At 42.3% G+C, this 15,706-nt stretch overlaps 1 protein-coding gene across 4 annotated transcripts in view; it reads left to right on the forward strand.

Annotated features, from left to right (window-relative positions):
* Nucleotides 1–15,706, forward strand: part of HECW1 (HECT, C2 and WW domain containing E3 ubiquitin protein ligase 1) — a 418,742-nt gene that overhangs the window by 351,996 nt on the left and 51,040 nt on the right. For all 4 annotated transcript variants that reach the window (XM_040353252.1, XM_040353251.1, XM_040353253.1 and 1 more), the window contains one exon: nt 4,578–4,698. In XM_040353252.1, the coding sequence (XP_040209186.1) occupies nt 4,578–4,698 (121 nt within the window). The remainder of the gene's footprint in view (nt 1–4,577; nt 4,699–15,706) is intronic.

A 15,706-nucleotide genomic window follows, 5' to 3' on the forward strand; every position in this document is an offset into this window, starting at 1 on the left:
TACATAAAACACGCCCCCATCACAGCCATTTGAATTCCGCACCATTACGCCGCCAAAGATACACTACGCCGCCGTAACTTACGGCGCGGATTCTTTGTGGATTAAAAAAAAAAGTACGTTACGGCGGCGTAGTGTATCTTAGATACGCTACGCCCGGCGCATAAATGCGCCACTGTACGAGGATTTGCCCCTTACTGTTTAGTATATGCCAGATATTTACCCTGTTCATTTATAATGCTATTAGTTATTTTTAATGCTAAATTAATTTTAGATAGACTAGGCAATGGTAAATAAAACTATTTTTTTCATATCTGGGGGGATTTTCCTTTACTTCTTGAGGAAATCTTTCCAAAGTAAAGCTGGCAATACACAGAGCAAATTTCCAATTTCCACCAGTTCCTGATAAACCATCTGAAATTTGAGCCATAGGTGTCCCTGTTGCCATTTTCCCACCCTAATATACAGGGTTGCCAACCAAATTGTTTTTATGGACAGCTGAAACAATAATCAGTATATTTTCAACATTACTGCAATAATAGTAATATTTTATTACAACCCCAATTCCAAAAAGTTGGGATGCTGTCATGTCATTATCATGTTGGAATACTGCCCTACGGCCCAGTCTCCGAAGGGAGGGGATCATGCTCTCCTTCAGTATGTCACAGTACATGTTGGTATTCATGGTTCCCTCATAGAACTGTAGCTCCCTAGTGTTGGCAGCCCCAAACTATGATGTTCTCACCACCATGCTTGACTGTAGGCAAGACACACTTGTCTTTGTACTCCTCCCCTGGTTACCACCACACACGCTTGACACCATCTGAAACAAATACGTTTCTTTTGGTCTCATCAGACCACAGCACATGGTTCCAGTAATCCATGTCCTTAGTCTACTTGTCTTCAGCAAACTGTGTGCAGGCTTTCCTGTGCATCATCTTCCTTCTAGGATGACAGCCATGCAGACCAATTTGATGCAGTGCGCGGCATATGGTCTAAACACTGACAGGCTGACCCCCCACCCCTTCAACCTCTGCAGCAATGCTGGCAGCACTCATACATCTATTTCCCAAAGACAACCTCTGAATATGAGGCTGAGCATGTGCACTCAACCACTTTGATCAACCATGGCAAAGCCTTTTCTGAGTGGAACCTGTCCTATTAAACCACTGTATGGTCTTGGCCACTGTGCTGCAGCTCAGTTCCAGGGTCTTGGCAATCTTCTTATAGCCTAGGCCATATTTATGTAGAGCAACAATATTTTTTTTCAAATCCTCAGATAGTTCTTTGCCATGAGGTGCCAAATATACCAGTATGAGAGAGTGAGAGCGATAACACCAAATGTAACACACCTGCTCCCCATTCACACCTGAGACCTTGTAACACTAACGAGTCACATGCCACCGGAGGGAAAATGGCTAATTAGGCCCAATTTGGACATTTTCACTTAGGGGTGTACTCACTTTTGTTGCCAGCGGTTTAGACATTATTGGCTGTGTGTTGAGTTATTTTGAGGGAGCTGTACACTCACTACTTTACAATGTAGCAAAGTGTAATTTCTTCAGTGTTGTCACATGAAAAGATATAATAAAATATTTACAAAAATGTGAGGCGTTTACTCACTTTTGTGAAATTATATATATATATATATATATATATATATATATATATATATATATATTATATAGACACCAATCAGCCATAACTTTTTGACCAGTGACAGGTTAAGTAAATAACATTGATTATCTCATGGCATCTAAAAGTCAGTGGAACACATTAGGCAGCAAATAAATATGTTGTCCCTGAAGTTGATATGTTGAATGCAGAAAAAATGGGCTTCGAAATTTGTTGTGTATGGGGGCTGCATAGTCGCAGACTGGCCAGGGTGCCAATGCTGACCACAACCAAAAGCGCTTACAGTGGGCATGTAAGCATCAGAACTAGGCCACAGAGCAATGGAAGAACATGGCCAAGTCTGATGAATCACATTTTCTTTTACATCAAGTGGAAGGCCAGGTGCGTGTGCTTTTCTTACCTGGGTAAAATATGGCACCAGGATGCTGTATGTGAAGAAGGAAAACCCATGGATACAGTGTGATGCTTTGGGCAATGTTCTGCTGGCAAATCTTTAGTCCTGACATTTGTGTATGTTACGTTGACACAGACCACCTACCTAAACATTGTTGCTGATCAAGTAAACCACGTGATGAAAACAGTATTGTCTGTTGACAGTAGCCTCTTTCAGCAGGGTAATGCACCCTGTCACACTTCAAAAATGGTTCAATGAGTTTCATGAGTTAACATGGCCTCCAAATTCTCCAGATCTCTATCCAAACAAGCATCTGACACACAGACAGTGACATGGAGGGGAAGGGAAGTGTCCAGTTGCTATCTGGATGTTTGCTAGTAACTGAATCTCCTTCACATCACTGGCTGTTCCTTCCAGTATCCCCAGTGAGCAATGTGGGTTTGTGTTGAAGCTGTGAATGTCCGATCCATCTGGCGGCCTGCCTGTGTGGTATAGCGGTGGCAGCTGCTGCTCTCCCTGTCAGGTTTGCTTCACCAGTCCAGTGCTGGGGACTGGGAGAGATCATCACATCCAAAGAGGGGTCTCTATCCAGGTTGATGTTAAAGACTGAGATGTGGTTTTAATGAGCCTTTAAGCATTTGATTTTGTGAGTGTATAATATATTGTAATTTTAACCTACTTATTAAAAGGATTCATTGAGCTTACAAACTAACAACCCCTAAAGAATCTGCTACTGGTGGCTTGGTGCCAGATACCACAGCATACCTTCAAAGGATCAGTGGTGTCCATGCCTCAACAGGTCAGGCGATTCACTCTCTCTGGTGACTATTGTGACTGGAAATTAAAAAAGGCATAACATTTTGAGTTGTCACTGAAACAGAGAAATCCTCCAGTGGGGACAAACATAGTTACATAGTTACATAGTCAGGTTGAAAAAAGACACAAGTCATCTCGTTCAACCATAAAAATAAATAAAAAATATCAAACAATCCCATATACCCAATCCTATACCCACAGTTGTTCCAGAGGAAGGTGAAAAACCCCAGCAAAGCATGATGACAATCGCATTTTCCCTGGATCAACTTTACCTATAAATGTTAGTACTCAGTTATTTTATGTACATTTAGGAACGTATCCAGGCCTTTCTTAAAGAAATCTACTGAGCTGGCCAGAACCACCTTGGGAGGGAGTCTATTACACATTTTCAACGCTCTTACTCTGAATTTGGAGATGAAATCTAATTTCCTCTAGGCGTAATGGGTGCCCCCTTGTCCTCTGTGTTGACCGTAAAGTGAATAACTCAACACCAAGTTCACTATATGGACCCCTTATATATTTTTACATGTTGATCATATCCCCCCTTAATCTCCTCTTCTCAAGAGTGAATAAATTCAGTTCCTCTATTCCTTCCTCATAGCTGAGCTCCTCCATGCCTCTTATCAGTTTGGTGGCCCTTTTCTGCACTTTCTCAATTTCCCCGATATCAACTGCATACTCCAGATGAGGTCTTACTAATGATTTGTACAGGGGCAAAATTATATCTTTCTCTCTGGAGTCCATACATCTCTTAATACAAGAAAGGACTTTGCTCGCTTTGGAAACCGCAGCTTGGCATTGCATGTTATTATTGAGCTTATGATCTGCCAAAACCCCCAGATCCTCCACTACTGGTTCCCTCAGTTGAACTCCCCCTAGTATGTATGATGCTTGCATATTTTTAGCCTCCAAGTGCATAACTTTACATTTATCTACATTAAACCTCATCTGCCACATTGTCGCCCAATTGGACAGCGCATTGAGGTCGGCTTGTAAATTGGAGACATATCGGGTGACAACGGTCTAAGAAAAGATTTCCTATTAAGTTGGCCAAACGCTGTAAGATTTCTCTCATTTAGCCTTGTGTGTTGAACAATATTGATATGATATGATATGATATTCCTACCAACTATTGTATATCGGCACGCAACAGTTGTTAGAATACCCGAACAGTGGTTGCATTGTCAGCTGGTGTTTGGCTTAAGATTTTCTGTGCAGCTCTTATGATTTTCAGGTAGATGACTGGACGGGGTTAGTGCCACCAGGTTCATATTTCAACTGGTTCACCAGGAACTTGCCACAAAATTTGCTCTGTGTATGGCCAGCTTTACTTTGGAGAGGTTTGCTCTGATTTTCTGTTGTGCCTTCAAGATACGAAGTAAAAAGGAAATACTTCCTATTGTAACAAAGCATAGGATTTTTTTTTACAGTTTTACCATTACTGATTCTATCTAAAGCAAACAAAATGTTTTAAGCATAGCCCATACATTTCGGGATGGCTGTCCCTGCTCTCTTCAACTATACCATAACCTGTTTTTCATTTTTATCACAAGTTTTACACACAAATTCAGTTTTCTGACATTTTCTATTTTCATAGCCATCGGGACATACTATTGTGTAACTCCTATGCATATTTTAGAAAAGAGTAGCAACACTTTCTATGGAAATACTGCTGTAAACATTGTGACAACATTACATGTTATAATGGTATATTGACATGTTTAATTCTCCCTAGGGCTTCAACGTGCTAGTGCAAGGGCTCCTTCCCCATACAGAAGAGATTTTGAAGCCAAGTTAAGAAACTTCTATAGAAAACTTGAAGCGAAAGGATATGGGCAAGGCCCGGGGAAGATTAAGTAAGTATGTTTTTAGATAATATAGCTAAGATTTCATGTGCTATTAAGCACAGCAGGCAAGTGGATATAGGCAGTATAGGTAAACAAGCAGTTTTCCCTTTATAGATATCAGCCATACATCGACAGTAGAATAAAATTCATCTCACATAAGCTTTTTAATACATTGAGGCAACTTTGATGCCTAATGCCACCACCCAGTGGCTCTTTAAGCTGGCTTTAAAGCAGAACAATCCTTTAAACCAAACAAGCTGCCATCTTAGCCCTAGTTTGATCTGCAGTTGCCATGATGCTGCACATGTGATCAGCTATGACACCAGCCATTTGATGGCTTAACAGTTTTGTTGAGAGCACAAGCAGCAGTGAAAGTTATCATTTTACGACATGTCTTAAAAGTAACCATTTTGGAAGAGTTAAACCAGTGGGTTTAGTCCCATTTTAATGTCCAAGAGGTGGCATGGGACCGAGAATTGTCGGGGAGAGTTTGTCAGTGCACTGGTAGTGTGAAGGGAGCATGCTCTCAAAACACAACCTCATGTCCAGCGACTGGGCTTTAAAGCCCACCTTTCTTTTTGCCGCATATATGAAGTCCAAGGTCATCATAAGGTCAAAAGCCAGGATATGATCAATTAGTAAAACAAAAAAAAAGTGTAAAACAGGTGATCAGGTACACCACTTCATGACAGCAATATTCCCTGGTGGCAGTAGCCTTTTTCAGCAGGATCATGCGCCCTGCCACACTGAAAAAAATGGTTCAGTGAGTTTCATGAATTAACATGGCCTCCAAATTCTCCAGATCCCTATCCAATCGAGCATCTGACACACAGACAGTGACATGAAGGAGAAGGCAAGTGTCTAGTTGCTAGGACATCTGGATACTTGCTAGCAACTGGATGCTTCTCATCTCCTCCACATCACTGTCTGTTCCTTCCGGCATCCCCAGTGAGCAGTGTGGGTTTGTGTTGAAGCTGTGAATGCCCGATCCATCTGGCGGCCTGCCTGTGTGGCAGCTGCTGATCTCCCTGTCAGGATTGCTTCATCAGTCCAGTGCTGTGAAGAGAGATCATCACATCCAAAGAGGGGTCTCCATCCAGGTGAATGTTAAAAACTGAAGTTTTGATGAGACTTTGAGCTTTTGATTTTTTGAGTGCATTACATATACTTACTTATTTAAAGGATTAATTTAACTTACAACACTTAAAGGATCTGCTACTGATGGCTTGGTGCCAGATACCACAGCATACCTTCTGTCACGTACCTGGAGATGGAGCCTGACATGGAGAGTAAGGCGATCTCTTACTCCTCTGGCCTGGTGCCCCCAATAGAGTAAACAAGCGGCATGGAAGCATGGAGTGGCAAGTGCCTAGTAGTTCAGATGGTGAAGGCTGCAGATGAGGGGTCTGTGCGTACATGGATGCAGACTGGATCGTGACAGCATGTACTTGGCAGGCTGGCAGGTAGCAGAGAGCAGGTATTTGGCAGGCTGGCAGGTAGCAGACAGCAGGGACTTGGCAGACTGGGTACAGAGCAGGGTCAGGCACCCCAGAACAGTCACTAGCAGGCACTTCAGGAACAAATCAGTAGGCAGCAGAGTAGTCAGGTCCAGGCCAGAGTTGACAATGTCAAACAGAGGGATCAGAGACGTGGTCTAAGAGCGAGCTAGGGGTCGATTCAAGTAGAGTACAAGCGTGGTCAGACAGAACAGAATGGCAATAGGATCAAACACAAGAAACAGGTAGCAGGGAGCAGAACGCTGTAGACCATAAGGCAAAGTCCTAGTGCAGCTGAGGGGTTTATATAGTCCATTTGGTGCCACTTAGTGGCGCGCACATGCGTGTGGGTCAGGCTAATTTGAATTCTATGTCCATGGATTTGGCTAATAGGTTTTCTCCGTTTATGGATTTGGCTAACACAGATTCTCAGTTTGTACAAAACTATATGCCTGGGCTTATTTCTTCTTTCCTGACACTGCACCCCCCCCCCTTACGGGCAGCCTCCGGATGCCCAACTGGATCAATTTTTGAAGGTATCATAAGGGTTCCAGCGGTGTCCATGCCTCGATGTGTCAGGGGTGTTTTGCAGCAAAAGGGTGTATTAAGTATATTAAGTGGGTGGTTATAAAGTTTCAGTAATTTCAAAATATAATCAAATATTTTCTTTAAGCATCAAAGGTTTTCAGCTTCCTCCTGCTTTTGTTTGCTTTGCCAAAATTTCACCAAAGCAACAGCTATCATTTTCATTTTTTTCCATGAAGATCTGTAGAAATCGCAACACAATAATAGCAGCTTAGAGGAAACATGCTTGAAATTCGCCATTGGCCTTTCTTCATGTGTCTCTGCACTCTGAACAAAGCATGGGGAAAGTGACCTAATAATACAAACAAAATGTTTCATTTGGAATCTCGCTGCCTTCTCTGTCTGTTGTGTAGCATATACTGTAATCTGGAGGCGATGAAAAAAGTAACTCACGACTGTGCTTTGACAATCCATAAACTGGTGTATTTTACTTCCCAATATAAACATTTACTTCTCTTGTGTCTCTGCCTTTATCTGCCATGAATTCTTAAAATCAGGCTGCTGAGGTTAAAACAATATATATAGAGCTTTCATCAAGCTGCTCTCACTACCTTAATTCTCCTAGAAACCCTAGAAAACTATACAAATGGCTCTCAAATGAGCAATAATTTCAGGACTGAGTCAGACAGAGCTGACTGAAGTAATCCTCGGGAGAACTAGCAAGTTATAAATATTCTGGCCTTGTTTTCACTGAGCTGCTTGTAAAGATTCATGTACTGTACAAAGGCTATGCTTTATACAATAGGGTCTTTGTGCATTTGCCATTTGTTTTTAGATTTAAAATGTAAATTTTTAAGTATGTATCAGCGGCACCTCACGCGCATAAAAGTTTGAAAGCAGAATTGGTTTCCTGCATGTGTATATGTCTTCAAATATTTATGGCCTTTTCTGCTTTGATGTCTTCATTGTGTTCTGTAGGTATGAACCTTCTATAACATGGTCGTGCTATACACTTGATATGTGTATATACTGTATGTAGTACTGGGGGGGGGGAGTGGTCAATTGAATAAATTCAGTTCAGACTTCACCCCAGATCGACTGTATTAGGGTGCTTGCTGAGGCCTCAAATACTGTAAATCCAAGCCTGCTAATATTTTGAATGTGATGGGAAAGGTAAGTTCACAAAGCCAGAAAGAAAAAGTGGCAAACAACACATCATTTGTACCCAAGCAAAAAATGCACAAAATTGGGGCAGTTTAAAGTGGGCACCAGGGTTACAGGGATGCCAGTATAGGATGTGTCAGAAAAGTGGGGGTATGTATTTGGACAGTTAAATTCCCCTGTGGCTCCCCTGCAGCACCCAAAGCTGTGAAGCTGATGGGAGGAGAGAGGAGGAGAAGGCAACAGCTGTAAGGGAAGCCACAAGGGTGCTGTTGGTTTAATTACTCCTGGTGTGCAGTGTGTGACAGGGCACAGTGGGAGCTGAGAAAAGTCGAACATTGGCCTGCAGTACCTCATTTGGCCTGAGGTACGGGGGCACAGGAAATGAGCCGAAGTGTCCTCTGGCTTTTTCGGGGGTCTCTGGTGCCCCCCACCTCTGGCCGCATTTGGTATTGCATCCCATTGAAGTCAATGCAGAACAAATTATTTTCGTTTCCATTGAGTTCAAAGGGAAAACTCGCTTTGATATGCGAGTACTTTGGATTATGAGCATACTCCTGGAACGGATTGTGCTCGTAATCCGAGGTTCAACTGCACTGTTATTGAAGTCTATATATAGGGTCAAAAAGCCTGGATCCGAAAAAAAAGCTTTTGAACTTTATTGCGTGCAAGGTATAGGGGGTAAAGAAACTGAGGATTCTGCATGTGACCAGAAACCAAAGGAGGGATTCTGCTCAAGGCTCAAGCTTCTCCTGTGCTTTGCCGCTCAACCCAGCTCAAGTAATGCAAGTAAGAGCAAAACAAGTCTTATGTGCCGCACATCACTGCAAGACCCTGTGAAAGTGGGAATGGGGGAGTGTGGCTTTGCTGGTACCCAGGCTGAGGCTGTCATTTACACTTTCACAGGGTCTTGCAACAATGTGTGGCACATGGGACTTTTGTTTGCATAAAAGTGGAAGCCCCGTTTATATGTCTTCTTCCCCCTCCGGTGCCACATTTGACACTTCTTGGGGGGTTAGGGGTGTAGGAGCGGATACCTTTTTTGACAGGTACCTGTCCCCACTTGCATTGGACCTCACCGTGGTGAAAATACATCACAAGTCCGGGCCCCTCCTCCTTCCCCCACCTCCGGGCCAGTTAGAGAGCGCAGCACAGTTCGTGCATGCACAGTAAGGAACTGGCTGTTAAGCCACATGGCTTCACTGTCGGTTTCCTTTACCGACTATGGCGGCGGCAGCACCCAAGAGCTGATGGAAACAACAGCTGGGGTGCCGATATCACTGGTTCCAGGAAACATAAGTGTCCTGTTATTAAATGTCAGCAGCTACAGTATGTGTAGCTGCTGACTATTTAAAAAATGTTGTGCGGGGGCGGAAATCTGCTTTAATGGGATTCAGCATGTTGAGCATATTTAGACATAGTCAATACAGGGAAACACGCTGAAAGGTGTGAATGGGGGCTTAGTGAAAGTCTGTGTAAACTATTCACGAACGTACATACGCCCGTCGCAGTAATCTACGCCGTTTACGTAAGGCGTACGTCCGGGTAAAGTTATTCCACATAAAGCAGGGGTAAGTCATGTTAGGGTATGGACCAGGGAACAGCCATCGTATTTTACGTCGTTTACGTAAGTCGTACGTGAATGGGGCTGGGCGTAGGTTACGTTCACGTCATAGGCATTGAGCCGTCGGATCTTAGGGAATATATGCGACGTGATTCTGAGCATGCGCGCGCATACGCCATTCGTTCGGACCTTCATTTACTTGGGGTCACGCTTCATTTAAATAGATCACGCCCACTACCTTCCTACTTTGAATTAGGCAGGCTTACGCTGGCCAATTTACGTTACGCCGGCGCAACGTTGAGGGCGAGTGCTTTGTGAATACTGGTCTTGCCTCTCTATGTTACGTCGGCGTAGCGCATATGAGATGCGCTACGCCCGCACAAAGATACGCCGCTCTACGTGAATCTGGGCCATAGTTAAAACCAGTGCACTACATCTGTACAGAAAAAACTGTTGAGTTGCCAGAAGTTTAGTGAGCTCCTAATGTCTTGATCTGAAAACGCTGCCTCTGCTGCACTGGAATTCAAAACTGTGTTGTCAGCTCTGCCTGGGTTCTCCCCTACAGACCGTCCCATTCTCCTATTCTCCATAATATAGTAGTTCTGTAATTTCTCCATAGAAATCAAACAATGGGTTCCGAGTTGTACAGAGATTTTCCAATATGTTCCATACACAATAACCTTCTAGGAAACTACAACACAGTTGGGATGTGGCAGGCAAAGCTTAAACCTGTTATACAGTATCTGACAAAAGTGAGTACTGCCCTCACTTTGTGGTAAATATTTTATTATATCTTTTGTAACAACGCTGAAGAAATGACACTTTGCTACAATGTAAAGTAGTGAGTGTACAGCTTGAATAACAGTGTAAATTTGCTGTCCCCCTCAAAAACATACAGCGATTAATGTCTAAACCGCTGGCAACAAAAGTAAGTACACCCCTAAGTGAAAATGCCCAAATTCAGCCCAAAGTATCAATATTTTATGTGGCCACCATTATTTTCCAGCACTGCCTTAACAATCTTGTGTATGGAGTTCACCAGAGCTTCACAGGTTGCCATTGGAGTCCTCTTCTACTCTTCCATGACGACATCACAGAGTCCCCGAAAGGAGGGGATCATGCTTTGCTTCAGATGTCACAGTACATGTTGTAAACAAAGAAAAAAAAGTACATTTGGCAGGGGCGGACTGACAACTTATGGGCCCCCCGGGCAATAGGAGATCATGGGGCCACACAGTATACACACACATACAGTATACATACACATTATACACACACAGGCACACAATATACACACAGAATACCCATACACACACTGAAAAGGTACTGGATAGGCGGGGCAGCTATAATCTTGGGATTTTTAAAAAACGCAGATTTATACATACTATCCCTGGTTTTACTAAGGCTTGCAACCCTGATGGGGCCCCCTAGTGGCATGGGGCTCTTGACCAGTGTCCGAATGGTCAGTCCGCCCCTGCATGTTGGCATTCATGGTTCCCTCAATGAACTGTAGCTCCTCAGTGCCGTCAGCACTCATGCAGCCCCAGGCCATGACACTCCCACCACCATGCTTGACTGTAGGCACACACTTGTCTTTGTACTCCTTACCTGGTTGCCGCCATACACGCTTGACATCATCTAAACCAAATAAGTTTATCTTGGTCTCACCAGACCAAGGGACATGGTTCCAGCAATCCATGTCCTTAGTTTACTGGTCTTCAGCAAACTGTTTGCAGGCTTTCTTGTGCATCATCTTTAGAGGAGGTTTCCTTCTGGGACGACAGCCATGTAGACCAATTTGACGCAGTGTGCGTTGTATGGTCTGAGCACTGACAGGCTGACCCCCCCACCCCTTCAACCTCTGCAGTAATGCTCGCAGCACTCATACTTCTATTTCCCAAAGACAACCTCTGGATATGACGCTGAGCATGTACACTCAACTTCTTTGGTCGACCATGGCGAGGCCTGTTCTGAGTGGAACCTGTCCTGTTAAACCACTGTATGGTCTTGGCCACCGTGCTTCAGCTCAGTTTCAGGGTCCTGACAATCTTCTTATAGCCCAGGCCATCTTTATGTAGAGCAACAATTCTTTTTTTTCAGATCCTCACAGAGTTCTTTGCCATGAGGTGCCATGTTGAATATCCAGTGACCAGTATGAGAGAGTGAGAGTGATAACACCAAATTTAACACACCTGCTCTCCATTCACACCTGAGATCTTGTAACGCTAACAAGTCACATGACACCAGGCCCAGTATGGACATATTTGTGTAGGGGTGTACTCACTTTTGGTAACAGCAGTTAAGACATTAATGGCTGTGTGTTGAGTTATTTGGAGGGGACAGCAAATTTACACTGTTATACAAGCTGTACACTCAATACTTTACATTGTAGCAAAGTGTGATTTCTTATTGGGTTGTCACATTAAAAGATATAATAAAATATTTAAAAAAATGTGAGGGGTGTACTCACTTTTGTGAGATATTGTACATATAGTAAAAAAAAATTGGAGCAAGCAAAACTGCATAGTAAACTGTCAGGGATAATAAATTATTGTTAAAATAAAATAAGGAATGTTTCCCCATTTTTCAGATTTTATCGCTCACTAGTCTTCCATAAATAGAAAATCTCAATATTAATCCAGGCCTTATGGTGCTGATAAATGCACAGCTCTTTTTTAACATATACAGTATAAAATATAGCCAAATGAGAAAAAGCAAAAACATTTTTTTTTTTTTGCATCATACTAGCATACTAGTTACAGTAAAGGGTGCTTATTCTTCAAACAGCAGAAATGAAAAACTGATTTATTCCAGCATTGTTGTATTGTTCCCCTCCCCTGCTGATATGGATATATATAGAGCAGTATTGCTCAATGGCTTGTATAACTGGAATCCTGGGATCAATTTACACTAGCTGCATTATTATATATTAATATGATTGAATAATTGATGTGAACATTATTATACATTTATATACTGTAATGTACAATGTTGTACAGCGAACTTTAAACCAACCATAGTACCTGGCCAAAGGGAACTGACATCCTAATGTCCTCACCATAGTCACACAGGCCATTAATAAAGTAATATAGAGTTGTGACACAATCTGGAGTATTGTATATTAAACAATGACCCATTCACTGATCCATCATTCTCTGCAGCAGAGGCGCTAATACTACAGCCATCAGTCACACATTATTATTCAATATTACTTAAAGGGGTTGTAAAGGTAAAAAATGTTTTCCCTAAATAGCTTCCTTTACCTTAGTGCAGTCCTCCTTCACTTACCTCATCCTTCCATTTTGCTTTTAAATGTCCTTATTTCTTCTGAGAAATCCTCACTTCCTGTTCTTCTGTCTGTAACTACAATGCAAGGCTTTCTCCCTTATGTGAAGAAAGCTTCTTGAGGGGGCGAGCAGGAGTGTCAGGACAACCACTAACACACAGCTTCTGTCTCTATCTGCAAAGTAGAGAGTGTCCTGACACTCCTGCTTGCCCCCTCAAGAAGCTTTCTCCACACCAGGGAGAAAGCCTCGCATTACGGTGTGTAGTTACAGACAGAAGAACAGGAAGTGAGGATTTCTCAGAAGAAATATGGACATTTTAAAGCAAAATCGAAGGATGAGGTAAGTGAATGAGGACTGCACTAAGGTAAAGGAAGCTATTTAGGGATTTTTTTTTTTTTTTTTTTACCTTTAAAACCCCTTTAATGAAGCACCCATGATATAAGAGCTCCCAAGCATTTAGGAATGACCAAACTTTCTTTGGTATTAGCTGCATCTAACAAAACAAGCATTACTTACGTTTCTAGTTTCAACAGTCATGCCGCGTACACACGATCGGTTAAACCGATGAGAATGGTCTGATGGACCGTTTTTATCGGTCCAAACCGATCGTGTGTGGGCGCCATCGGTTATATAACCGATGGGGAAAAACGATCGTTAGTAGGCACAACCATCGGTTAAAAATCCACATATGCTCAGAATCAAGTCGACGCATGCTTGGAATCATTGAACTTCGTTTTTTTCAGCACGTCGTTGTGTTTTACGTCACCGCATTCTGACACGATCGTTTTTTAACCGATGGTGTGTAGGTGCGACGGACCATCAGTCAGCTTCATCGGTTAACCGATGAAAACGGTCCATCGGTCCGTTCTCATCGGATGGACCGATCATGTGTACGCGGCATCAGTTTGCTGCACAGAGCACCAATAATTTCCTTTACCGTCATGCCATTGTCTTGTCTGCTGAACATGCCATCTCAGTGTTCTATTATATTAACCAGTATAAATCCGTGTACACACGACCATTTTTCATGTCATGGAAAAAAACGACGTTTTTCTCGACGTGATTCCTCTCAAGCCTGCCTTGCATACACACAATCGTGATAAAAAATGCTCGAGCAAGGCGCGGTGACGTACAACACGTAGGACGGCAGTATAAAGGGAAAGTTCCATTCGAATGGCGACACCCTTTGGGCTGATTATGCTAATTTCCCGTCTCATAACTTGCTTCTGAGCACGCGTGTTTTTTTCCCCGTCGTTAAAGCGTACACACAACCGTTTTTCTCGACGAGAAAAATGACGACGTAAAAAACTACGAGAAAAAATAGAGCAGGTTCTAAATTTTTAATGCCCATTTTTCTCGTAGAAAAAAATGCTCTGGAGCCTACACATGGCCGTTTTTAATGTCCAATTTAAAAAAAGGAATTTTTCTTGACATTAAAAACGGTCGTGTGTACGTGACATGAGTATAAGTAGGTTTCTGATTTAAGTTATAGAGATCGAACAGAGGTGATATAAATAATTAATTTACTTGACGTTTTTATGCAGACTAGTAGATGAATCCAGGCCAGGTTCAAAGCTATGAGACAGAAAGTAAGTGATACTGCACTGTAAAGTATTACTTTATGACGAAGCTAGAAGTTTATTAGCGTCTCTCATCTCCAAAGGAGGCATCTGCTGCATGCATTAGGTATTAGTCTTGGGATAGGGTGTTATTTTCTAATGCAATATTATGATCTTTCTTGGTTTATAATGGTAAACAGGTTTCAGAGTCGCCCTCAATGTGTTAAAGGGGTTGTAAAGGTAATTTTTTTTCCTAAATAGCTTCCTTTACCTTAGTGCAGTCCTCCATCACTTACCTCATTCTTTGATTTTGCTTTTAAATGTCCTTATTTCTTCTGAGAAATCCTCACTTCCTGTTCTTCTGTCTGTAACTCCACACCGTAATGCAAGGCTTTCTCCCTGGTGTGTCGTGCTCGCCCCCTCCCTTGGACTACAGGAGAGTCAGGACGCTCTCTACGTTGCAGATAGAGAAAGGAGCTGTGTGTTAGTGGGCATCCTGACTCTCCTGTAGTCCAAGGGAGGGGGCAAGCATGACACTCCACACCAGGGAGAAAGCCTTGCATTACTATGTGGAGTTACAGACAGAAGAACAGGAAGTGAGGATTTCTCAGAAGAAATAAGGACATTTAAAAGCAAAATGGAAGGATGAGGTAAGTGAAGGAGGACTGCACTAAGGTAAAGGAAGCTATTTAGGAATAAAAAAATTACCTTTACAACCCCTTTAATGGAATCAGGCATCTATACTAAAAATATGACAAAATAGCATGAGGGCAATTAAAGTTGTGCACATTACATGGACAGATTTTAAAACAATATACATTATCCAAAGTGATATAATATATAGCCATTAATATATACTGGCTACAGTAATTTGCCCCAAAATGTGATCTGATCCTCATAAAGCTGTCTATAAATGGGTAGAATAAAAATTCTTAGGAAAAAAAGGTTCTAAGAAAGTTTGTTCATTTTGCTAATCATTACTGGGTCAAATTGGCATTCATTTTTGACCAGTGATGAGAAATTTAGAAGGCGCAGGATAGAAATTTTTTCTCAAACAATCACATTTTCTAAAACCGGGTTTTTTTTCTTGTTTTTTTTTTTCGTTCAACCCCACAGGTTGAATGAAAAAAAAACTGTCAGCTTGGTCGGAGCTCGGTCGGAGCCGCTGTATTAACCATGCAAGGTAAGTTCAGCAATCAACACTATGTGAGTGTTCTCTGCCAGTGGCTTACAGCCCTGATCGGAAGTCGTCAGATGCTGGTTTTCCAGCATGCACGTCCAACAGAAGCCGGCCGAACGGTCCAAATGTCGGCCGTTTTTTTTTTACCAGCCGTTGTCTCCCCTAACAGTGTGTGTGGTTTTCATTCAGTAAAGTCTATTCATTCCAAAATCAAATGTTAAAAGTGAACAAAATCTTTTGAACAA

This window comes from Rana temporaria, chromosome 5 (assembly GCF_905171775.1).
Source record: "Rana temporaria chromosome 5, aRanTem1.1, whole genome shotgun sequence".
Classification (NCBI taxonomy): domain Eukaryota; kingdom Metazoa; phylum Chordata; class Amphibia; order Anura; family Ranidae; genus Rana; species Rana temporaria.